The sequence below is a fragment of the Neolamprologus multifasciatus genome, chromosome 13, assembly GCF_963576455.1.
Source record: "Neolamprologus multifasciatus chromosome 13, fNeoMul1.2, whole genome shotgun sequence".
In the NCBI taxonomy this organism is placed as follows: Eukaryota; Metazoa; Chordata; class Actinopteri; order Cichliformes; family Cichlidae; genus Neolamprologus; species Neolamprologus multifasciatus.
The window spans coordinates 29,558,482-29,581,329 of record NC_140451.1 but is presented as its reverse complement, the minus strand read 5'-3'; the positions used below and the strand labels follow the sequence as shown (position 1 = coordinate 29,581,329).

Genomic DNA, 22,848 nt, shown 5'->3' with positions numbered 1-22,848 from the left:
TAAAAATGAGCGTGAGAAGCAACTATTGAATTTTTTTTATTATTATTCATTGTTCAACACAGTATATACAAATGTTGTTTTAATAAATAACAGTTTACAAAATATCAAGAACGTAGGTTTAAGGATTTATTCTGAGAAAAAAAGAAAGAAAAAAGATAGAAAAACATTAAAACTGGTTAAATGCTTACATTATGCTAAAATAATACATCCAATCATCAATAACGTCTCCAAACAGGCTCCTCCCCTCTCATGGAAAGACATGCCCCTTCAATGTAATTGGTCAGTGCTGTGACAACATTGCGGTCCTCCCCTGTGGTTTGGAATGGTTGGTTGGGCCCGTAGTGGAAGCTGCCGGCCTGGAATGGACCACTGTGGCTGAGCGGAGCGGGGGGAGGAGGAGGAGAAGACAGATAGGAACTGTATGGAGGAGGTTGGGTAGAGTAAGGGAGAGCAGGCAGGTGGTGCATTCTGGGTGTAGGAGCGAATGAAGATGCCAAAGAGGTCACTGGGCCCAGAAAGGACTCATTCATCCACAGAGAGGTGGAAGGAAAGGATCTGCATTCTGAAGCGAGACAAGAAGCATCAACATCAGTGTTTCTCCAGAACTCGTCGTCTTCTTTTGTTGTTTGCTCAGCTGTCATGTGACATGAGCATGACCACGCCCCACTACTGTTTCATAAGAGAAAGTTTTCTTTCTAAAAACTAAAATTACAAATGAACAACATAGTTTTTAATTTCCAGTGGCCTCGCTGTGACATTTTCTGTCTTACCTGATGAAGCCGTGCTGCTACTAATGCTGCTGGTGGGCCTAAAAACTCCAGCCTTCATCTCCTTCTGCCTCTGACCTGAGATCAGAAGAAATAAAGTTAAAACCTGCCCGGATCACCTCAGAATTGATCCAATCATACTGTTTTCACTCGTATTCACTAACGTCTGGGCAGCCGTGGTCCGTCCACGGTAATCTTGATGGCCCTGTGTAGGGTGGCGATCTGAGGAGGTGATGTCAGCACGTTTATCGTCAAGGTGAAGCTCTTACCTTTAAAACGATAATAAAACATATGCACACATGAAACTAGTTGAGTATACTTTTGCCTACTTTGTTTTTATTTACTTAACTGAATCAAATTTTTTGTCTTAATCACTGTTTTTTTTGACTGCTCAAAACTTTTCACTTGTTAATGTACTTTATCCAGCGTTATTTCTATTGTATTTTAATTTATTTTTAATACTCTTAATTGTATTTAGTGTGTTCTTTATTTCTTTTAAATCTTATGGCTTTTTAATTTATTTAAATGTGCTCATGATTACACGTGATTTGCTTTCTTTTACTCAGTTTTGCTCTGATGTTATTGATTAAGAAACAAATTAATTAACTAGAGTTAATTAATTCTGGCTCCATAGCTTGATTATTGATCTAACTTTACGGGTATTCAAATATTTAAAAGAAACATATAACAACAACTAAATGTTTTAACCGTGCGATTGCAGGGCACTGCAATTGCAAATAGTGTAAACAGTGTAGACAGAGGTGGTAAAGATGGCAGGCTGCAGTCTTTCCTCTTGTTTATTGACAAACAAGTATGAATAACTTGTAACAGTGCTGCATGTATCTGTTTGTATACCTCTCCCGCTGCGGCCGATGAAGCGGAGGTCGTTGAAGTGGGCACAGCCTTGCTTCACGGTGGCTGTGGCATTACGTAGCTCGGCGCTAACATTTTCATCATTGCCAGCCATCACTGTCACAACCACGCCATCAGGCACATCGTTCCCCAGGGCAACAACCTGAGAAATTAAAAAACATTGTAACAGGTCTTTTAGCTTTGTGAACAGAGGATTTTTACTCTTTCAGTATGAATAAACTGTATTTTGGTTTAAAAATAGCACCAGTGTATATGTAGATTACTCACAGTAAAGGCTCTTGGTAGTGTCTTATTACACCTCCAGTGCTGAGGCAGGCTGCTGCAGAGGAAATTTGGGCTGTCGGTCGGTACCAGTCCTCTGGGTGGAGCTGTACTGCACTGGTGGAGACACCTCAGCTCCTGTTCATCCAGTTGACGAGTGCTGGCTGATGGTGACAGGCGGCACTTCACCACAGGATCTTAACGATAGGAATAAAGAAGTCAATTTTTATCCCATTTTGTCTTTCATTTTTTGTTCTTTTCTCTGAGATTACATGCATTTTAGACTTGAATATATTTTTATTTCCTGAAGTCAGTCTTAGATTCAGACTGTATTAAGAGTCATATTAGATGGCAATTTAAATAAAGGGTTAGCTATTGTAGCTACTGCCTCAATCTAAAGCACTCCAACACCAGTTATATTTGTATACATAAATGTGTATTGTAAAATCATTACTAATTATATAAATTTATTTACTTTTTAATTTTGGACCGTTTGGTCCTCCATACAAGTGAGATTGCCGCAGGAGAGTATATCACAGCATATTTTGCTAAAGCTGTGTCGCTATGGTGGATATGTTAAAATTCTGAGTACTGATTCGAGTATAAACACTTCCCCTTTAAGCTGTGTATCTTCTTCAACTCTAATCTCAGCTGCTAACCTTGTATTTAACAGCTCATAGCTGGAGTGTAGCGCCTTTCGACCAGGACGTGTAGAAAACTACAACTACCACCCCCTCGCGCTCCCTTGCGTCATCAAATCGCGCCGAAAACAGAAGAAAACCAGAACATTAACAGTAATAGCGTCTCTCTGACAGACTCTGGTGAGAGTTTTTACTTGTTTTATGCTTTTCTATGTGTGTTTGGTTCTCCTCTTCGCCTCCCCTCCTCTTGCCTCTCCTTTGTTTCTTTTCTGCATTGTGTTTCAGCCACCGCAGTGTTTGAATATGAGGGAACTGCGCTGTATTATTATTCATATTTTACTGCCGGAGGGGAAGTTACTGCGGTCACACCACCTGTCCAACTGTAGGAGTGTGTATGTGTGTTTTTATATTTATGTATGTGTGTGAACATGTGTTAGGACGTTGTGTTTATTATCCCAAGCTCTGTTCTGCTATTTTGTTGTTTTAGGCTCTTGGCTCGGCTTCTGTTGTGCTCTGATTTGTTTAGATGAAGTGATCCCAAAATACTAAAACCACATGAAAGTGAACAACAAGTGTAGCATTGTTATTTATATCATTTGAAACACACACACACACACACACATACACTGTATAAAGCAGACACACACACACATCTGTCAAGTAGAGACCAAGTGCAACAAAGCCGTGCAAAGCCGTAACATGAACCAGCAGGTTCCTTCACATAGATAAAAACATGATGCAGGAGGATCAATCTCAGATGCAGCAGCAATCAGGATGAAAAAAGAAGCTAAAAAAGCTGCAGTATTTCTAATTGGAGCTGCTTTAGTTGTTCTATACAGATATACAGGGTAGCTGAGTTTCTGTCTCTATTCAGACAGGGAAAAGGACGGCACATAACATCCACATGTGTGAATGAAGTTATGGTCGTTGGCACTAAACTTGAAGATGAAACTTTTCAGACGTTTCAAGCAGATGAGATGAATGTTACTTTGTTCAGCTTGGGACTTTATTGGCATTAACTTGCCCGGCATTAACAGACAGAGTGTTTGGACCTGCATGAATGTTAGCATGCCTGTGGATACACCAGAACACTAACTTACAGAATGACTTTTCAGTCTGCAGTAATGACCCCAAGCAGGCTTTCAGAATTAACCGAGATTCCTTATTTCATTCCTTATTAAGGAGGGGAAAAAGAAGAAAACTATAACACGCTCTGATTTTAGTAGAATATTCAACACTGCTATCAGAAATCATTCAGGAGGCTGAGAGGCGAAACTGCTTTAAAATCCTAAAGAGGTCCAGCTGCCTTCTACGATGACGTTGATGACTGAGAACCTACACAGACATTTATATTGGGGGTGTTCTCTTCTTGTACAGTCAATATATACAAGAAGATATAGTATATTTTGATTATATATAGTCAAAGTATACCTTATAGTCAATAAAGTATATTTGAAGAGAGAACAAAAGTTAAAATATTGTTAGATCTTTTCTTCACTCAAAAGATTGTAAATTAATTTTTCTCTCTAGTTTAATGTGGTTGTCTTGGTTTTGTCATCAGGTGGGTGTGGTTATGAGCAGTCCCATGGCTGGCTCCGCCCCCTCCAGCTCTAAAGACCGTCCAGCTTCCAGGATCAATTTTATCCCAGAGCTACAGAGCATGATGTAAGACACACACACACACACACACACACACACACATGCAAACAAACAAAGAGAAGGAGTCTCACCCCAGTACAGCATTGGGCTGGGGCTGCTGAACAGACTGTTTGAAGCCATGGAAACCTGTTTTTTAAAGGAGAGAGCCACAATATTAGCATTGTGGTTAATGACACTTTGCAAATCCAAAACAGATGCCTGAAAACAGCACATAGCCCTTCATTTCAATATTTTATATAACACATTTGTACAAAGATTTCAGAAGAATTTCAAAAAATTATTATTTTTTAATTGCTAAAGTATAACTTTAAGTAACATTTGGTTTTATGTCAAGCAAAACAAACGAAAAACAAAAACATAAAAGTATGAAATTAAATGGCTCATATCCAGAGACATGAGCCATGAGTGATAATCAGTTCAGACTTGAAGTCTCTAGACATTTAGTTAACCTTTACATTCACAACCAGTCAATATGACTGATGGACAAAAGTACTGCTCTGCACAAAAGGAAAAAATAAGAAATCTAATTAACATTCCTACAAATTCACAGTAAGTGACAGTAGGTCAGTATATATAGAATGTAATGTTTTATCAGTTTTTATTAGCAACTCTTTCATTATTAGTTTATTTCTAGGTTAAAATAATCACATTTTGTTGTATTAAGTGACAAGAAACTCCATATATTTAGATTTTGGACCTTTTAGTTAGAAAAGAAGAAATAATCAGGAAGGTTCAGCATTAATAAATAATCTGCATTTTTCACCATTTTCTGAAATCATCCTGTTGAGGAAATAATTAGTGGATAAATTAGTGGAAGTGGAAAAAGATCTTTAAAAATAAAAATGTAGTTAAAAAAAATGTTAAAAGCAACTGTTAGTTAAAACTGTTAGTTAAAGTTAAAAACAACTGGACAACTCCGGTACCATAACAAATTACTTTTTGACTTAGTTTCTGATATGAAGTCACTTTTTCTGCTTAGGTTTTTTAGAAGTACTACACGTAAAACTGTCATATTTAAATTCTTACTGAAGGATTTTTTTTCTAAAGAGGCCACATGCCTGCTGCAGCCTCCTTTGTGTTGTGTGTCTTTTGCTGTACTCACCTTGTGTGGGCTGCAGAGAGGTGATGCTGGTGGTCAGAGAGGCTAAAACCAGACTAAACCCCAAAACCTAAAATCAACCTAAAGTCTGAAGCCAACCTCCGAACCTGAGGCCAACCTGCCCACAACCCCAAACCAAAACCTCTCTCACCTGTATGACAGAGCAACAAACAACCAATCAGGGAGCAGGTTAAAGGGCTGGGGGGCAGAGATTAAGCAAGGGGAATGGTGGTGTTTGTATTTCATAGAGAAATAAAAGGAGAGAGTGGGAAAGAGAAGAAATGAGAGAAGGAAAGCGCTCCAGGATGTGGGTTTACGTTAGTCTGCCATCATGGAAGTGGCTTTCTGGATGCAAATTGAGGTTTTGACCAAATTGTGGTCAAGGTGTATGTGTGGCCTGTTGACCTTAGTGTGTGTGTGAGAGAGAAACAGAGGCATACACAGACACATTTACTGGCTGCATGTTTATTTGGAAAGTAACCAAAACTTCAGCTCTGCCTTGTTTTTAGACCATAAATCATGTTTTTGTTTAGTTTAGTAACAGTTAATAGTTAAAAAAAAAGAAGTTTCTTTAATACCGTACAGATTAAGAACTGCTTTTCATCTTATGACGATTCCTTTACTTATGTAAAATGTTTATAAACAAGCAGTCACACCAGATTTTTAACAAATCTGAGCTGAACTGAATCTCACTACCAACTTAAAGTATCTGCTAATTTTTCTCCTGTTATGTTTCAGTTAGTACCAAAACAAGGTTTAATATCCAGCTACATTTAATTTGGATGTAATTAAAGCCATTTAAAGTAATGTGAGAGACGCATCCTTTAAAGCAGCGGTCCCCAACCCCCGGGCCTCGGACCGGTACCGGTCCGTGAGTCGTTTGGTACCGGGCCGCGAGAGTTGAGGCTCAGGTGCGAAATGTATAGTTTTCAGGGTTTTTATCGGTTTTCAGTGTTATTTTGTTATCGTTTTTATCGTTTACTCTGTTTTCCTGGGTCTTTTCACGTGTGTTATGAATAAATCTTCTTTTTTTCGGTACCAGTACTAGTTTTATTTTCTTGTATTTATCCGCGACACCTTAAAGGCCGGTCCGTGAAAATATTGTCGGGCATAAACCGGTCCGTGGCGCAAAAAAGGTTGGAGACCACTGCTTTAAAGGACTGAAGTCATCTGAGAAAGCGCGTTTTACAGTACCTGTAAAAAAGTAAGTACTCCCCACTTTTAGCAGCAATAACTTGATTTAATTGATTTCTGTATGACTTCATCTGTCTGTCATATTCTTCACAGCATTTCACTTGAGTTGAGGTCTGATCCATTACAGCAGTTTGATTCTCGTCTCTTTCAGCCATTGTGCTGTAGTTTTGCTGCTGTGCTTGGAGTCATTGTCCTGTTGCATGACCCAGTTTCAGTCGGGTTTTAGCCATCTGACATGACCTTACACTTAACCCCAGAATACTTTGAAATAGTTCACAGTCAACTCAATGGCTGCAAGGTGCCCAGGTCCCCCCGTACTTGATTTGTTTGGCTTTCTCCAAACGTGGTGCTGTGCGTCAACATCTTCACTTTGGTCTTGTCTGTCCAAACGGGATTGTTCCAGTCTTGTGGTTTGACTGCCATGTTGTCTTTTTTGAGAAGGGGCTTTCTCCTGGTAACCCTTCCAAACAAGCCAGTCTGTTTCTAATTATTTGCAAGTGTTAGTGGTTTATGGTGAGAATAAAAATGAAGGTAATGTCCTGTAATGACAGTGTTGAATGTGAGCATCTTTGTATGCCTCTTTAAATTACTAATAAAATATCTCACCATTCACAGGTTTTAGCTGTTGTATAGTTAGTAACGATGTGTGCTAATAGTTATTCATAATTTATTTATTTTGGGTAAATTTCTGTGTTTTTATAAGGCATTTTTCTTGTTTGGTAAATAAAGTACTTTGCTTCTTGTTAACTGGAAGAGGCTTCAGCCTCCCTGAAACCTTTGGTGAATAAATGGTTTTTAAAAAGGGATGGATGATAGAATAAATATAATTGCTGTAAAACTATTCTTACAGGTGTTATAATGTACAAAATATATACTTAGAATATATAGATATGTTAAAACAATTATATTTAATATCGTCTGCAGGAAATCCACTCTTCAAAAAAATCCATACTATATATTTAGCTTTTTTGTTACTTATTATGATTAATTATGTAATATATTTACCTTTTAAATAACAGTGTATAAATAAAGTAATTTTAATTTTGTGAAGGTGGTAAGAGGCAGGCTTCATTAATGCAAAATGATAGAAGTAACCAGTTAGATAGTTAGATAGTGTAAAATGAGTGCTGTTAGCACAACCGGCGCTATGTTTAAGAAACGTTATGACTTTAGACTTTAACAATTAGCAGTTCTTTAACACGTGGCAGTGTAATTAGATTCGACTGACGCACTGGAAGCTCTGCAAGGCTCTGCATAACTATGATTATAGCTGTGTTTGATTTTCAGGTTTGCTCTGGGAGACGCTCGCAGGCCTTTGCAAGAGACTGCAGCGCTGGTGGAGGATATTGTACACACACAACTCATTACTATGGTAACATACAACGTAACAAATATAACGCTGAAACAATTATCTGTTCAAACTTCAAGATCAAAGCCTAAACCACCTGAAGAGTTAATTACAGGCTGAATAATAGTAAAGCACATAAGACAAATAAAACCCTTACATGTATAACTGATGTGGCTGTAAAAATCCACGATTCTGTCTCATTTCGGAGCCTCTGAATGGCATAAAAATAAATGTAATTATATTAAAGCATAAGTGCAATTTAATTCTGACTTTACTGAAGCAATTTGTTTATTTCTCAGCTGCATCAGGCCTGCGAGGGAGCGGCTCTGCGTGGCTCGAGGGTTATTTCACCTGAGGACATCTTATTCCTGATGAGGCGAGACAAGGTACAAAATGCACATGTGAATAAAAAAAACATTAAATATTCAAAACTGTATGTCCATGAATCTTTTCTTCCTTTATTGTTTTTTAAGGTTTGAAATAACTAATTCCTTTTCCCTTTTTCTGTTCTTCATCTTCACGCCTCAAAATCTGCTGACCAGAGGAAGTTGGCGAGATTATTAAAATATCTCCAGTTTAGAGATTATAAATCCAAAATACTCAAGACTCTTGACGATGAAGACACACAGGCAGAATCAGGTATACACGGAGCCTCACACACACACAGTGACCTTTTAAATGTTATTATAACCCTGTGACCCTGTTTTGGAGTGGAAATCAATGCGTGGGCTCAAGAGCACTTCTGAGTCATTCAGCTTGTTGCTGCATCCACAAATAGAATTTAAAACTCTTGGAAAGAGCATTTAAATAGTTTAAATAAGAAAAAAAACTTGTTTTTTTTTCCTTGGCTCACACTTCTTTCAGATGGACTGATGCAGAATTGTGCTGTGGCCTGATCGGTTAAAATTGAAATGGTTTGGCTTCACATCTGTAGTGGCACCATTGATGCTTAACATTTGCTACTACTAACATTTGCAAGGCGATGTCAAGTTGTATCAGCATTGCACTATAGTTAAAAAGTCCTGTCAAATTATGGAACAAAAAAAAGCCAATTTTAAGTTGAAGAACTTCAGCTCCCAAACGTTTATGTTTAAAAAAAAGTTATGCAACACACTGGAAAACATGGTCTTGTCCCATCTTGTTTGCTTAAATGGTAAATGGCCTGTATTTCTATAGTGCTTTTACTAGTCCCCAAGGACCCCAAAGCGCTTTACACAACCAGTCATCCACCCATTCACACACTGGTGATGGCAGCTACATTGTAGCCACTGCCGCCCTGGGGAGCACTGACAGAGGCGAAATTTAACATTATCATATTACACATTGCACAATACAAAATTCACCTTAGTTCCCACATTTGATATGTTGTTTTTGCAATACCTTAAATTACATGTAGGTTTTAAATAATTTGCAGATCTTTAAAAATATATTTTTTTACAGCATCCAAACTTTTTCAGAAACCACTTTGTACAAAAAAAGCTTCAAATGCTACAGTCAAAACCCAAGTGAATACTGAGCTCTGGTTTTCATCTTAAGTGTTTCTTTTTTTGTCTTTTGTGACAAATGGGGTGCTGTAGGTACTGCTGGTGCTAACCAGCGGAGGCAGCGATTGGCCCAGGACTTCCTGGTGTGGATGGATCAGACCGGTGAACTCCTGTCATTAGCAGAACGTCAGGAAATAGACCCCATCAAACAGGAGAGGATGGAGGTCAGAGCCCATCGATGTATGCATGAATATGATTGATTAGTAGGGCTGTTTTGAAAGTAAATGACACATATATGACCTTATAGATTTAAAACGCCTTGACACATGCTCAATCATCCGGATAAAGACTTCCCAAAAAGTTGATTCTGCTCATCTGGACGTTTTCAGTGAGAGAAACTTTTTGGGATTATAGATTTAAGTGTTTTTATGTGTATTTGACTCTTCAGCGTTTGGAGCGTCAGACTCGGAATATGGACCCGGCTCAGTACGCTGAGTTCTGTGAGAGTCGGCAGCTCAGCTTTGGTAAGATTTTAAACGGCTCATTTAGAATCTGTCTCTCAGGAAGTTGATTCTGTCATAGGTACAAAAGGAGTAAAGGATTACATTTTATTGCTAATGTTTGTTTTCATGTCGGTTTGATGTTGCGTATATTTTTTTAATGCGGACTCTACCTGTGCTCTAAGTCATGGTTTATGGGCATCTTATAAATAAGCAAATAAAGCTGTGGACTGTGTTTTATCCTGTTAGTTCACCAATTGAATAATCATATTTCAGTTCTAAATTTAAAAACGTAAAAACCTGATTCAGGATCAGTTTCAGCATTTTAAGCCCGTCTGACCTCTTGTCGTGTGTGCTTACTTTGCCCGTCTTCGCTCCAAGCTAAGAAAGCTTCAAAGTTTCGGGACTGGCTCGACTGCAGCAGCCTGGAGCTGAAACCCAACAGCATGGCCATGGAGATCCTGTCATACCTGGCATATGAGACTGTTGCCCAGGTAACTTGTTAAGTCATTACTTCACATATGTGCAGTGTTGGGGAGTAACGGAATACATGTACCGCCGTTACGTATTTAAAATACAAAATATGAGTAACTGTATTCCGTTACAGTTACCGTTTAAAAAGGTGGTATTTAGAATACAGTTACTTTGTTGAAATAAATGGATTACACGGCGGTACTTCCCTGTTTCATATTGTGGCGGGTCAGGACTGTTTGGGTTTTGTTTGACAGCTACGTTCTGTTGTTCCAGGCGGCAACGTTACGGTTGCCATGGTTACAGGGTGACGCTCTCTCTCTGCGTGTTTCCTGGGTGAGAGAGCGCCTGTTGTTGTTGTTATGCTAAGCTAATAGGCAGAATGCTACAGGTATAGCTCTAAAGAATGTAGCATCATAGGCAGTGTAGTCCGTGCTGCAGGGAGAATGGACTGCCGTACCCGTTACGTGTCTGTGAGCGAGGGAGGGAGAAAAAGGAAAAGTACGAGCTGTCATCAAGCAAAAACGGGAGCTGGAAGCATGTAAATATAATAATAACCACTGCAGCCAAGAAGAGTGCCTGACGAGCCCAGTTGTAAGTAAGCTATTAAGACTCGACTGTACACCGTGTTCGTGTTTTCCTCTGGAACAATAAGTTCTGTTGGAGCAGCCTTTCAACGCCTCTCTTTGTCTCTTGCTAGCAAAGTTGACCCAGACAACAAAGTAAAGCTAGTTTTTGGCTACGAGCCCGACACAGAACCCGACGTATTAGCCAGAGGTCCCTTTACTACGGTTCGGAGCCGCGGACCTTCAGTAACAGTAATAAATCACAGCAATAGTACATTCATGTAGTTGTAAACAGCATGATAATATATTAAGTAATTCAAAGTATTCAGAATACGTTACTCTCATTGAGTAACGTAAAGGAATACGTTACAGAATACATTTTGGGACATGTATTCTGTAATGGAATACATTTTAAAAGTAACCTTCCCAACACTGCATATGTGCGTGTAATTTAAAAGCTTTCCCCTGTTTTAAAATGCTTTTACTTCGTTCAGATCGTGGATTTGTCGCTCTTGGTGAAGCAGGAAATGACAGCAAAGACTAATCCAGTCAGTCATGTAATTTCTGCCAGCTACATCCACTACAACACACATGCTGAGGTGCACACACACACTTCATCACACATTGAGACCTATCAATCACTAATCTACTGTCATAATATTACTGAGTAAATATCATCTGTCTTTCGTCTTCCTCCCCAGCAGGTGAAGAAGGATCCAGACTCACCTGAAGCCACCCCTCCCTCCACCCCAGGGTCCTCACACTCGTCAAAGCCCGTCCTACAAGGTAACGGCAGTGTGGATGGCAGGGCGAGGCAGAGGAAACGTAAAAAGGTGAGTCCCAGCTGCAGTTTCTTATGAGTTTAATGTCTGTGTGTGTCATGAAGGCACAGGAGAAGGCAGGTTTCAGCAAAGGCGTTTGTCTGCCTCTGGATAGGTTTTGTCAACACAATGGAATCACAACCTTACATGAGATCTATAGTGTGCTTAACAAAAGATTGTCATCAACACAACCGTGGAATAAAGGATGCTGCAGAGTGGGGGGATTAAGGGGCTTTTGGCTGCACAAATACACCCTGTAAAACATCCTTTTTAACTTGTAAATTATTATTAAGTATCTGGTGCATAAATATTTGTTTTATATGATGGATGTTGTCAGAGAAGTCACTAGCGTCACTGCAGGTATGATCCCAAACCACTGGTTTTCATTTTAAATGAAACGCACTGAGATTCAGTATAACTCTAGAGATCAAAACACATGTTAATAGTCCTGAATCTAAGCAAGAGTGTCTGGGTTAAATGGGTCTAAAGTTTGGACCCCAGGTACAACTAAAGTAGCCAGTAATTGTTGTGATTTATTGTACATTTATTTGCTTGATCATATTTGTAGAAGGACTTATGATGAATAATGAATAAATGCTCTGACAATAAGAAACATTTTGCTGTATTAATCCCTTGATTGTACTAATTTTTGACGAGTCAGACTTTAATGTGTCTTAACAAATGTTTAGGAGAAAGTCTTCTGTGCAGATGTAGAATATGAACTCCTCTGTTAATTTTCTTAATGTACATAATAACTGATGTTATTGCTAATTGCAAAATGTAAGTCTCTGAACACACAAGACAAAGGTGACCATTTTCATCTCATGGAAAACTCCACGTTCCTAAAGGAAACATCCAAAACATTCCATTGTGTCCTTTGTTGTATTTGTGTTAATACTTATTACTCATGATTGTGTTTCAGAGCTGTCCGGCTACAGTGGAGCCTCCCAGCGGAGCGATCCAGCCCTGTCACATCCGAGAGGCTATTAGAAGATACAACTACAGACACACGGTATGTACACAAAGAGAAACTTACACAACTTTTCCACAGCTGATTTTTTTATTTTTTTTTTATTTCATGGGTTAAAAGTCGTATAACTACTGCATACTATACTCTTAATTTAAAGGGTTGGTTTAGATGTTTTACTTTTTCTGTACATGTCTTAACCTGTAAGATTGCTGAATCAATAACTTTAATTTGTCCTTCATGCTCACCGATCCAGATCGGAGTCAAAACGAGCTTTCCTTGCTTTTTGTGAAATAGGATTCAAAGTTCAGTTGAATGCAAATGTGACATTTTAAAAAGTTAATTGTTTGAAATGTCAGCATACTTTGGTTTGCTCGTGAATTTGTTGTCAAAACAAAGGTAGGATTTTCCCACAGCTGTCTTTTTTTTGTGCACAAATGTGGGTTGTTGGGAGGTATTTTTATATTATTTTAAACAAACCATTAGGTCTTTTTTGGTACTGAGTAACTAGTCATGTTTGTGATTTTGGTTGTCACAAAAAAGCATCTGTGTACCGCTGTTTTGTTGCAGGAAAAGAACAATTACTCTGCTAAACAAACCAGTTATTACCAGACGCCCCGCAGAAAAAACAAGTTATTTGAAGCAAATCTCTGTACCTTGTGTCAGAAATTCACTCTGGACAGGAGTTTAAATGTGTTTTCCCTACTGAACAACATGTCCATCTTCTCTCTGGCAGAGTGCCTATTCCAGGAGTGGGATGACCTTCCTCACCTGCTGAGGACGCATCAATTATTTTAGGCACATTCTTTGACTTTGTTCTATACATTTTTTTTTTTCAATTTCTATTGTAATAAAAACTTTTCAGTAAGCCGGTGTCAGATTCATGGTTTATTGATTTTTACAGACCCAAGGTAGTTTTCTTAAAATACATTAAACTTTACTGTTTGCTGCACTTGATAAAAATCTACCTCAGGCAAATACCCAGTGATACTAAGTTATGTTGAAAAGAAACTTTATTGGTCACTAATACAGAAACACAAAGGACCACTGAGCATGCTGAAAACTCAGCCTGTGACATCTTAACAACATGAGCACATGGAGGAGGGCTTATCTGTAGGATTTGCTGCGGAAAATTAAAAGGTTCGACACTCGCGGCAGCGGTCAGTTCGACGTCGATGTCTCTGTGATGAGTTTGCTCAGTATTTCTGAGCACTGTTGAGCAGCGACTCCCTCTCCATCAGCAGCTCTCCATATCTCTGCTGAAGTTCTTTCTCTCTCTCCATCTGCCTCTCCACGTCCTCCCGCAGAGCCTGAAACACAAGTTGAAGACTTGTAAACACCAGCGAGATGTGTTAACTAGCTTTTTTTAATAACCTCAGTTACACCGCTGCTTTTAAACTGGATAATTTTAACCCCACTTTTTATTTGGGTGGGCATATAGTGCTTTAATTTCTAACATTCAAAGACTTAAAGTTACTAATTTTGTTTGACCAATGGAACAAAAGCAGAGGAGACACCTTGCACTGTGATACACAGGTTTGCGTGTGTAATGTCTTACCTCTTGGCGCCTGGGAATGGCCGTATCTTCTTGTTTCTTCAGTTGAGTGAAGGTCTGGAGCTCTGTGGCTGCCTGCTCCACCTGGTGGACACATTATGAATAACATGATTGTTATAGAAACTATGACACTGACTTGCACACCGTTTCAGGCGCCATAATAATTTACAGCCTGTGACAACACAACCTGTCAGTCCAATGCAAATGTGTTCAGTACCTGTTCCCAGAGTTCGCTGTGCTGCTTCAGGAGACCCAGTGCTCTGGACTGAAATCCTCCAAGCAGGATTTTCAGTTTCTTCTCCAGTTTAGCTGCTCTCCTGGCCTCCGCCGTCATGTGACCACGGTTCACCTATAGGGTCCACAAATACAGAGATGTCAGTGTTTAGACCAGAGCTCAAAAAGATGAAAGAGTCAAGTTTGAGAGATTTTTCTGTGTGCGTTCTCACATCCAGCTTTTTCTCCAGGCTTTCAATGCGGTCTTTCTTTGATGCCAGGTTTGCTCTGGTGTACCTGTTCTGAGTAGGCAGATACAGCACCTGTGCAGACGCAGATAATATGAACAGTTTCAACAACAGACAAAAAAATTTAATTGGTACCAATATCGTGAGATCACGAGTACAACAGTTTCCCCACATGCCGTAAAGAAGTGTATAAAGGTGGCACACAGCAAGCCTTCTGCTTTAGATGCATCCTCACTGCTGTATATTCGTCCTTTGGTTTAGGTGAAGGTGTTACTTTAGTAGAGCATCGACTGCTCAAGTACAGCATGAGAAAATTGTTATTACCCCAATTTGCTGAAACGCATATTATTCCAGTGGGGAGGTGGGGGTGAAATCATCACATTGGACTTGCACACCTCAGGAAACTCACTTCAAAACACTTAAGCTTCGGGGAGAATGATCGATCGAGACCTCAGCTGTGTGCCATCAAAGGCAGACTAGGTGTGTAATAACTAGTTGGGTTAGTGCACTACACTCTACTCCATCCATGTGTATTTCTACACACTAGAAGCTTCTAATTTAGAAATATGACAAATACACTGACCAAAAGGTGATAACAAATCTCTACACCTATTTATGCTTCTCTGACTTCTCATTTTTGGTCCATGGGTGCTCACCTGTCCGTAGCATTCCTCCCACACCTGGCTGTAAGCCTCCATGCTGAGGTCACCGTGGCCCATACCTGCCTTCACCACCTCCATTTCTCCTGCCAGGACTAACTTTGCCTGTTTGTTGACACACAGGTAAACAGAATTACTGAGAGTAAACAGTGTAAGGGACTTCTTTTTTTAAAGCAGAGACATCAGTGCTGCCGGGTTACCTGTTCCATCTCCTCTGTGCTAATTGGCTTGTAGGAGGTTTTTTCCAGGTAAGCAATATGTGACGCGTTGTTAGACGTAGACGTGGGGCCTCGGATTTTGCCGCGCTGCAGCTGATTGGCAGCATTGGCTGAAGGGTGATGCAAGCAGTCAAAATGCAGCATGGTGATCATTTCCTGTTTGATGAGCTCCTCAGCCTGCTGGAGGTCAGAGAGGGGCTCCATGGAGGTGGGACGGAGAACAGACTCGTTTACCTGCAGACACGGAGGATCATAAGCACAACTGGATCCATTTAATGCCAGCTAAAGTAGACGAAATTCGTTTTTTCTTTGATCGCTTTGATTTCTGAAAGATTTGGTGATTATATTCAAATGCACATTTATTTAAATTATTTTAATGTTGTGATTTTACCTCAGTAGGTCTGGGGAGACTCCTCTGAACAGCAGTGTGCCGCAATTTCAACTCCTTCTCTCTTTCAGCGTCTCGTTGAGCCTGGAAAATGGCATAAAGTGAACCTGTTGGATATATCTTATTCAAACTACGTGTGTGTGTGTGTGCGTGTGTGTGTGTGTACACGCACCTGCTTGCGTGCTTCTACATCTGCAGAGTCTTCTATGAATCCCGTCTCAGTCTCTGTTTCTTCGAGTTCTTTCTCAGCATTTTCAGGAAGAACGATCTCAAAGTCGTTCTTAGGGACAGGAAGTGACATCAGTCCCTGTCGCAGGTGCTGCAAGCTTTCCCTTTGCTGTGAAGAGAAGAACAGCAGGTAATTCATTCTGTGGTGTGTTGTTTTTCTCTTAACACACAAACTGTGCATCTGCTGCCAAAACATAAAACTAATTGTTTAAAGTTTAAAGTTGTGATTTTTTTTTTTAATTGTATTTCATTTTTATTCAAGACACAAAAACAGAAAACTTGGAACTTTTCTGCAACTTTCAGGATTTGTGGCACGTTACACAGATTCTTAACCGATCATTACAAATCTGTTTGTTGTGCATTCACATATGTATTAGTGTGTTTTTTATTTTACCGTGTGTTTAGCATATGCAGGGTCAGCCAGTTGTTCCTCTGTGTTAATATTCAGTTTGTCTCTCAGTGGTGTACGGCCGGGAGTTAAACCTGGAGTCCCTCCCACACGTGGAGTCATCGCACCTCCGACTTGAGGTGTCATGCCATCTGACCCCTGACCTGGACCAGGAGTTCTGTTGTAGTTGAAATACACAAAATTATTGAAATTAGTAAACTGTATAGGAACAAGTCTAGGAAATCCTTTCTCTTTGGTGAAAATGGTTGAGTTGTGACATGGAATAATGCACCACACATTCAACAAATGCAGCTCAACAAATCTGACACAGCATTTGAGGCTTGAGTACTAAATGGTAACACATGTGTCTTTAAGATTCTTTGTTCACACTGTTTACAAAATGTAAAAGGATAATAGCATCGGTTTTTTGTTAGAGCCTTGACAAAGGACACTTTTGTGTTTATTACATCTTAACTTGATGCAGAATTCAGAACTCTATTTACGTGACAGAGAGTAAACCTTATGCTATGTGACGGATTAAAGGTTTTTTTACCTGAATGGTGTACTGAGAACAGTGTTGGGCGTTTGTATCTGTTGGCGCTGAGGCGTCACTCCACTGAAGTCGCTCTCATGCAGCGGGGTGTTGAGGCCTCCCTTCAGAGGGGTGTCGATGTTAGTCAGAGCCATCAGGTTCTGAGCTTCCTGAAAATACAGACACACACACACACAGATGGTACAAATTAATTTACAGATAAATACTAAAAAACAAACAGAAAGGAATTTAGTATCATTTCAATTTAATTGAATTTTACATTAGTATAGGAGAAACATGCTCTCTCTTTCTAGTCAGTACTTTTGCTGCAGCATTTTGGATTAACTGAAGGCTTTTCAGGGAGTTTTTAGGACATCCTGATAATAATGAATCACAGTTGTCCAGCCTGGAAGTAATAAATGCATTACCTAGTTTGTCAGCGCCACTCTGAGACAGGATATTTCTAAATTTAAACACATTAGGCAAGTGGAAGAAAGCAGTCCTACATATTTGTGTAATGTGCATTGAAGGACATTTCCTGGTCAAAGATGACTTCAAGGTTCCTCACAGTGTTGCTGTGCCATCCAGAGTAAGAATCTGGTTACAGACCATATTTCTAGATTTTTAGGGCTGAGTACAATTACCTCTTTCATCTGAATTTAGAAGCAGGAAATTAGATTCAACTTTGTAAAGTTACATTTTTACTGACAACGATACTCCTTAATGTATAGGCAAGGCAAGGCAAGTTTATTTGTATAGCACAATTCAACAACAAGGTGATTCAAAGTGCTTTACAGAGATATTAGAAACAAAAACAAATAAAAAGCATGATTTAAAATTGATTAAAACAAGCAAACAAACTAATTAACAAACAAACAAACAAACAAACAAACAAAACAGTATATAAAATCAAAACAGATAAAATCAGTAGTTAAAATGTAAGTTTTGATTTGGTGCTTCAGTATTGGTGTTTCAGCTGATCTGAGGCTTTCTGGGAGTTTGTTCCAGATATAAGGAGCATAAAAGCTGAATGCGGCTTCTCCGTGTCTGGTTCTGACTCTGGGAACTGATAAAAGACCGGATCCAGATGACCTGAGGGATCTGGAAGGTTCATACTGGGTCAGGAGGTCACTGATGTATTTTGGTCCTAAACCATTCAGAGCTTTATAGACCAGCATCAGAACTTTAAAGTCTATCCTCTGACGGACAGGCAGCCAGTGTAAAGACCTCAGAGCTAGACTGATGTGGTCCACTTTTTTGGTCTTAGTGAGGACTCGAGCAGCAGAGTTCTGAATGAGCTGTGGTTGTCTGACTGATTTTTTAGGTAGACCTGTAAAGATGCTGTTACAGTAATCAAGCCTACTAAAGATGAATGCATGGACTAGTTTTTCCAGGTCCTGTTGAGACATCAGATCTTTTATCCTTGATATATTCTTGAGGTGATAGTAAGCTGATTTTGTTATTGTCTTAATGTGTTTTTCTAAGTTTAGGTCTGCATCCAATGTATACATAAATGCAAATACATAAATGATGCAAACAGATTGTTGGCCAAGTGATCAACACATAATATGTACATGCGTTTTTAAGCACTATCCTGTCTCTACTAACTTACGTTTATTATTATCTGGATTGGTAATAACTGATCAAACAGCAGACTATAAGGTATTTTTCTGATGTAACCTGTATGACATTCAAACGTGCAGACAGGACTGTGATTTCACATTGGCTCTCTAATTTTGACTTATTCTTTATTCATGAGGGACAATTTAGCTTAGCATCTCTGTAATTACATGGATCAATTAATATAAAATATCACAGATATGCAGAAATCACACATATGAGATTAAACAAAACATATGTGAGACATTTTGCTTTTGAGTGTCTTTATTACCTGCATGATTCTGTCCTGAGCAGCAGGGGTTCGTGGGGTCCGTAGGCCTGTTGCCATGGTATTGGTGACACTGTATTCTGAGAGGAGGGTGGAGGAGGCGGAGTTAGCGCTTTCACTCTCCTCGGCAGCTTGACGGGCGACCTCACTGGCGACACCCAATTTGACAACTTCCTCCAACTCGGCATCACTGATCTGTGAAGAAAGGCGAATTAAAAAACTGAATGTACTACCTGTTTTCAATATAACAAGTACATTATATTGATATATAAGTGGTTACCTGTGGTGCGGGTAACACTAGTTTGGAACGTTTTTTGGTAAACTCAGCCACTCCGCTGGTCTGCAGGATGGCAGACGGCAAGTCACTCTCCTTCTTCTTCTTTATCTTCTGTTTATCTTTCTTCCTCTCCCTCTCTTCAGTCTCACTATAAAAAACACAATAGGGCTTATGAATGGATGAAGACAAAAAAATGTGGAACACATTTTGATCCTTATTATTTATATTATATAACATTAGCGTGACATTCTCACGCCTTCGCTGGGAGAAGCCAAGAACCAAGGAAAATATTCAAGTGACATAAACAAGGAGCCATGTTAGCATACAGAAAAACACCAGTAGTTTAAAGTTATACTAACTTGCGTAATTCCCCATCCAGGTGCTGCTGTCTGAGCCTCTTGAAATTAGGCTCCTGAGCATCATACTGCTCCATGCTGGTGTCATAGAAACCCTTAAAGTAAACAAAAGACAACAATTAGTACTGTAAGATTAAGTTGATCTCACTGCTGATGTTGTGGGTTATTTTAAGTATACAACGCATAAAGCTGCGGTTACCGATGCAGGTTTCTTTTCAAAAGGGATTTCAGCATTATAGTCTACTCCTCTCTTCTTCTTTCTCTTCTTCTGAACATCGATTCCTGCTGCTCTCAGCTCTCTGCGTTTCTGCAGAGCAGCCAGCCGTCTACAGTATGACATCAGGAAAAAAATAGTCAAATATGATCATTTTATTATTACATGTAGGGCTGCACGATTTTGCATAAAATGAGAATCATGATTTTTTTGCTTAGAATTGAGATCACGATTCTCTCACGATTTTCTTTTCCAGTATAAATATTTATTGCACTTATGAACTGCACATCAACCTCGTAACAGTTGAGACTGAACATAAAAACAATAAATAAACATAAAAACAACAAATGTCTCACGTTTTGTTGTTGCCGCAAAATGTTGTACTGCTTGAAATTGCGTCTCCACCGTTGCTCGACACTGCGTGTATAGAGCAGGTAGTGCAACAATAGAAAAGTAGTTGCGGGACGGCACTGTGTAGCGTTTGTCTAGCGTGTTGATCCATTTTCCTAAATCCCTCGTTTTGCACAGTGTGATGGAGCCATATCTTTGGTCAGGTGATAAGTAACAGCCTCCGTAATTTCTTTGTGCCTGCGGGAGTTCGACGGGTATAGGGAAGCGCTGTATAAGGTTCCCGTTATTGATGTTTCTCCAGTCACTTTCTCGTCATCCCTGACGTGCTCTACGTTGTTTTTTCCCTGCCATTTTTAGCAGCCAGCTTCTGTATCACGTGGTATAAGGCTCCGCCCTTGTCATTTGTTGAGCAGGAAGAGTGAGCGCTTGTTTTCATGCAGATTACGTCCCGGATGAAAATGCGGTACAATCGTCTTTTTATTTCTTATTTTTAAATCGTTGTCATTTGGAAATGAGATCGCACATAAGTATGAATTGAGATCGCGATTTTCTAACGATTAATTGTGCAGCCTTAATTACATGTCAACTGCTCTGTAAGAGGTCCAGTTATGGACCTCTAAGACAGCTTGTTTTAGAGCAATTGTAAAAACATTAAATTAGCTGAACCTGGCTTCCTCCAGCTGTTTCTCTCTGGCCTTCCTCTTGGCTTTCTTGCCCTGGGTGTTGGCCAAACGAGCCCTGGCCTCTGAAAGCATCTCCAACTCATCTAGAGACCGATGAAGACAGACAGACACACACACACACACAAAACACATTGGTTAGTTACCACATATGACTGTGTTATAATTAAACTCTCACATGACTCGACTGAAAGTACAAAGTAGAAAGGATTTTTTTTAAAAATAATTAAATATAAAAATGTACAAGATAACTAGGAAGCAAATCCATTCTTAACATCAGGATACATTCTTTTGTTGGCTCAAATAAATCTGACAGTGTGTTTTTGTACCTTCATCCATATCCACAGGATCAGGTCTGGCAGGTTTTGTTTCAGGATTGGGATCAATTTCTCCTGGTTTCAACTTTCTGGGGTCATCTCCCACTTCCTCCTCATTGTCTCTTTGAGCTGCTTTGTCCCTGAATAAAACACAAAATACATCTCAATTACAAATCAGCAATGATTAGCAACAATGAATGATCCTGGACATACAAGGTGAAAAGCCACAGAGATAAACATACAGCAGGTATTCGTAGTGTTCCAGACACTGAGCAGCAGTCCTTCCTATGATAGGAGCAATGGTCCTCCACTGGGTGGGCATCAGCTTGGCCAAGTGAAGCAGCTTCTCCTCCTCTTCTCTGGACCATTCTGTTTTCTTGATACTGGGGTCCAACCACTCGTACCTACAGACAGAAACAAAGCCAGAGGAGAAGGTCTTTATTTCACTCTTCATAAAGAGAGATTGAAAGCTAAAACAAATCACAGACAGAAGAAACAACCATCAATGTATGTAGACTTTTAATTAATCTCATGTTTTTGACACATCACACATCTCTGACTCAAAACTCACCATCGGGCTTTACACTGTTTGGCAGACTTTCGGTGAAGCAGGGAGGCGATACGGGACCACTGGTTTTTCCCATATTTCATTACCGCTGCCTTGAGAATCTCATCCTGAATAAAACATTTTTAAAAAAGGAACAGACGTCCATAAATTAAATGGATGTACTGAATGACAAAAGATTTATAAAGACTAAACATGTCAAAATCTTTTATCCTCAATCCGCAGTGGGCTGATTAATTTTCATCCCAGTGCTGAAATACAATTATATTATCCCCTATCTTTTGCTCCCTTATAAACTTTTATGAAGTCTTGTGGTTTATTATTTTGGCCATCTAGACTGCCAAATATTCGCTAACTGTAAACATATATGTTTAAGTGCAAATTAAAAAGCCGCGTTCATGCAACTCAACACAAGCACGAAATAAAGTCTTAAACAGAGCTGGTGATAATTTAAATGAAATTAAAAGGTCACACGGGATAAATTTGTTAAATGAGTAGCTAGCTTCATGCTAACTCGAGACCATAGGTTTGCTTTCGGAGGTTAGCATCATGCTAACCAAGCTAGCCATGTAAACACGTACCTCAGTGTTGCGCCAGACGCCTCCTTTAATCATAATTCGCGGCATCTTGGCGGCTTCGGTGTATCTCCTCCTTCAGTGAAATGCTATAAGTGATTCTTATCCAGTTGTGGTGTTTTGTAGCTTAAGATTCAAACAAAACAAAAATCCAACTACAGAACAAGCGCTGCGAGGGAAAAGGCGACATGCACCATACCGGAAACTCAGAACGGGTCCACCAACTGAATTGTGGGTAATGTGGTCGACGAGTAATGACGAAAATCGATGACAGTTTCCTTTACCCCTCCTACCCCGCCCCCCTCTTTCGGAACTTGATTAAACAGACAAAGTCTATGAATATGGAACGCCAGGACTGCCATAATGAATTAATTAAATACGCCATTAAATAATTAATTAAATGTGGCAATAATTAATTAAAATGGGAAATAATTAATTAAATAAATAGTTATGACACATGTAATTAATTAATTATTGACACATTTAATTAATTATTTATGTATTTCACATTTTAATTAATTATTGCCACATTTAATTAATTATTT

The 22,848-nt window shown here is 39.4% G+C and overlaps 3 protein-coding genes across 5 annotated transcripts; 1 reads left to right on the top strand and 2 right to left on the bottom strand.

Moving 5' to 3' along the window:
* Nucleotides 1-8: 8 nt before the first annotated feature.
* Nucleotides 9-4,414, bottom strand: runx2a (RUNX family transcription factor 2a). Its single transcript, XM_085182867.1, has 6 exons — nt 4,273-4,414; nt 1,908-2,098; nt 1,623-1,782; nt 932-1,036; nt 771-845; nt 9-562 (listed from the first exon to the last, which is right to left on the bottom strand). Exons 1-6 carry the CDS (start codon nt 4,412-4,414, stop codon nt 216-218), a joined length of 1,020 nt encoding a protein of 339 aa, XP_085038993.1. The 3' UTR covers nt 9-215.
* Nucleotides 2,601-13,519, top strand: supt3h (SPT3 homolog, SAGA and STAGA complex component). Of its 3 annotated transcripts, none has more exons than XM_085182866.1 (12): nt 2,601-2,722; nt 4,104-4,207; nt 7,782-7,866; nt 8,142-8,228; nt 8,385-8,481; nt 9,420-9,550; nt 9,775-9,850; nt 10,208-10,320; nt 11,358-11,462; nt 11,568-11,696; nt 12,607-12,696; nt 13,388-13,519. In XM_085182866.1, exons 2-12 carry the CDS (start codon nt 4,116-4,118, stop codon nt 13,427-13,429), a joined length of 1,047 nt encoding a protein of 348 aa, XP_085038992.1. In that variant the 5' UTR covers nt 2,601-2,722; nt 4,104-4,115; the 3' UTR covers nt 13,430-13,519. The 3 variants fall into 3 exon arrangements, with proteins under 3 accessions (XP_085038992.1, XP_085038990.1, XP_085038991.1); XM_085182864.1 differs by having other exon boundaries at nt 11,565-11,696; XM_085182865.1 differs by lacking the exon at nt 2,601-2,722 and adding an exon at nt 2,730-2,934 and having other exon boundaries at nt 11,565-11,696.
* A 7-nt stretch (nt 13,520-13,526) lies between these two features.
* cdc5l (CDC5 cell division cycle 5-like (S. pombe)) lies at nt 13,527-22,539 on the bottom strand. Its single transcript, XM_085182860.1, has 19 exons — nt 22,310-22,539; nt 21,735-21,838; nt 21,406-21,567; nt 21,176-21,303; nt 20,833-20,932; nt 19,801-19,927; nt 19,605-19,696; nt 19,249-19,393; nt 18,972-19,163; nt 17,102-17,250; nt 16,555-16,726; nt 16,105-16,269; nt 15,936-16,016; nt 15,527-15,778; nt 15,324-15,431; nt 14,653-14,742; nt 14,424-14,555; nt 14,210-14,290; nt 13,527-13,961 (listed from the first exon to the last, which is right to left on the bottom strand). The coding sequence occupies exons 1-19, from the start codon at nt 22,352-22,354 to the stop codon at nt 13,848-13,850; spliced, it is 2,439 nt and encodes an 812-aa protein (XP_085038986.1). The 5' UTR covers nt 22,355-22,539; the 3' UTR covers nt 13,527-13,847.
* Nucleotides 22,540-22,848: the final 309 nt, after the last annotated feature.

What these genes read in the sequence shown, in the direction of transcription:
- supt3h (XM_085182864.1), top strand. Translation starts at nt 4,116, where the DNA reads ATGAGCAGTCCCATGGCTGGCTCCGCCCCCTCCAGCTCTAAAGACCGT. An exon ending in GAGTCGGCAGCTCAGCTTTG is followed by an intron (nt 9,851 to 10,207) that starts GTAAGATTTTAA and finishes CTTCGCTCCAAG; the next exon opens with CTAAGAAAGCTTCAAAGTTT. An exon ending in ACTACAACACACATGCTGAG is followed by an intron (nt 11,463 to 11,564) that starts GTGCACACACAC and finishes CTTCCTCCCCAG; the next exon opens with CAGGTGAAGAAGGATCCAGA.
- cdc5l (XM_085182860.1), bottom strand. Translation starts at nt 22,354, where the DNA reads ATGCCGCGAATTATGATTAAAGGAGGCGTCTGGCGCAACACTGAG. An exon ending in GGGAGGAATGCTACGGACAG is followed by an intron (nt 14,743 to 15,323) that starts GTGAGCACCCAT and finishes GCGTCTGCACAG; the next exon opens with GTGCTGTATCTGCCTACTCA. An exon ending in ACAGCGAACTCTGGGAACAG is followed by an intron (nt 14,291 to 14,423) that starts GTACTGAACACA and finishes TGTGTCCACCAG; the next exon opens with GTGGAGCAGGCAGCCACAGA.
- runx2a (XM_085182867.1), bottom strand. Translation starts at nt 4,414, where the DNA reads ATGTGCTGTTTTCAGGCATCTGTTTTGGATTTGCAAAGTGTCATTAAC. An exon ending in CATCGGCCGCAGCGGGAGAG is followed by an intron (nt 1,037 to 1,622) that starts GTATACAAACAG and finishes ATCGTTTTAAAG; the next exon opens with GTAAGAGCTTCACCTTGACG. An exon ending in CGGACCACGGCTGCCCAGAC is followed by an intron (nt 846 to 931) that starts GTTAGTGAATAC and finishes TTCTGATCTCAG; the next exon opens with GTCAGAGGCAGAAGGAGATG.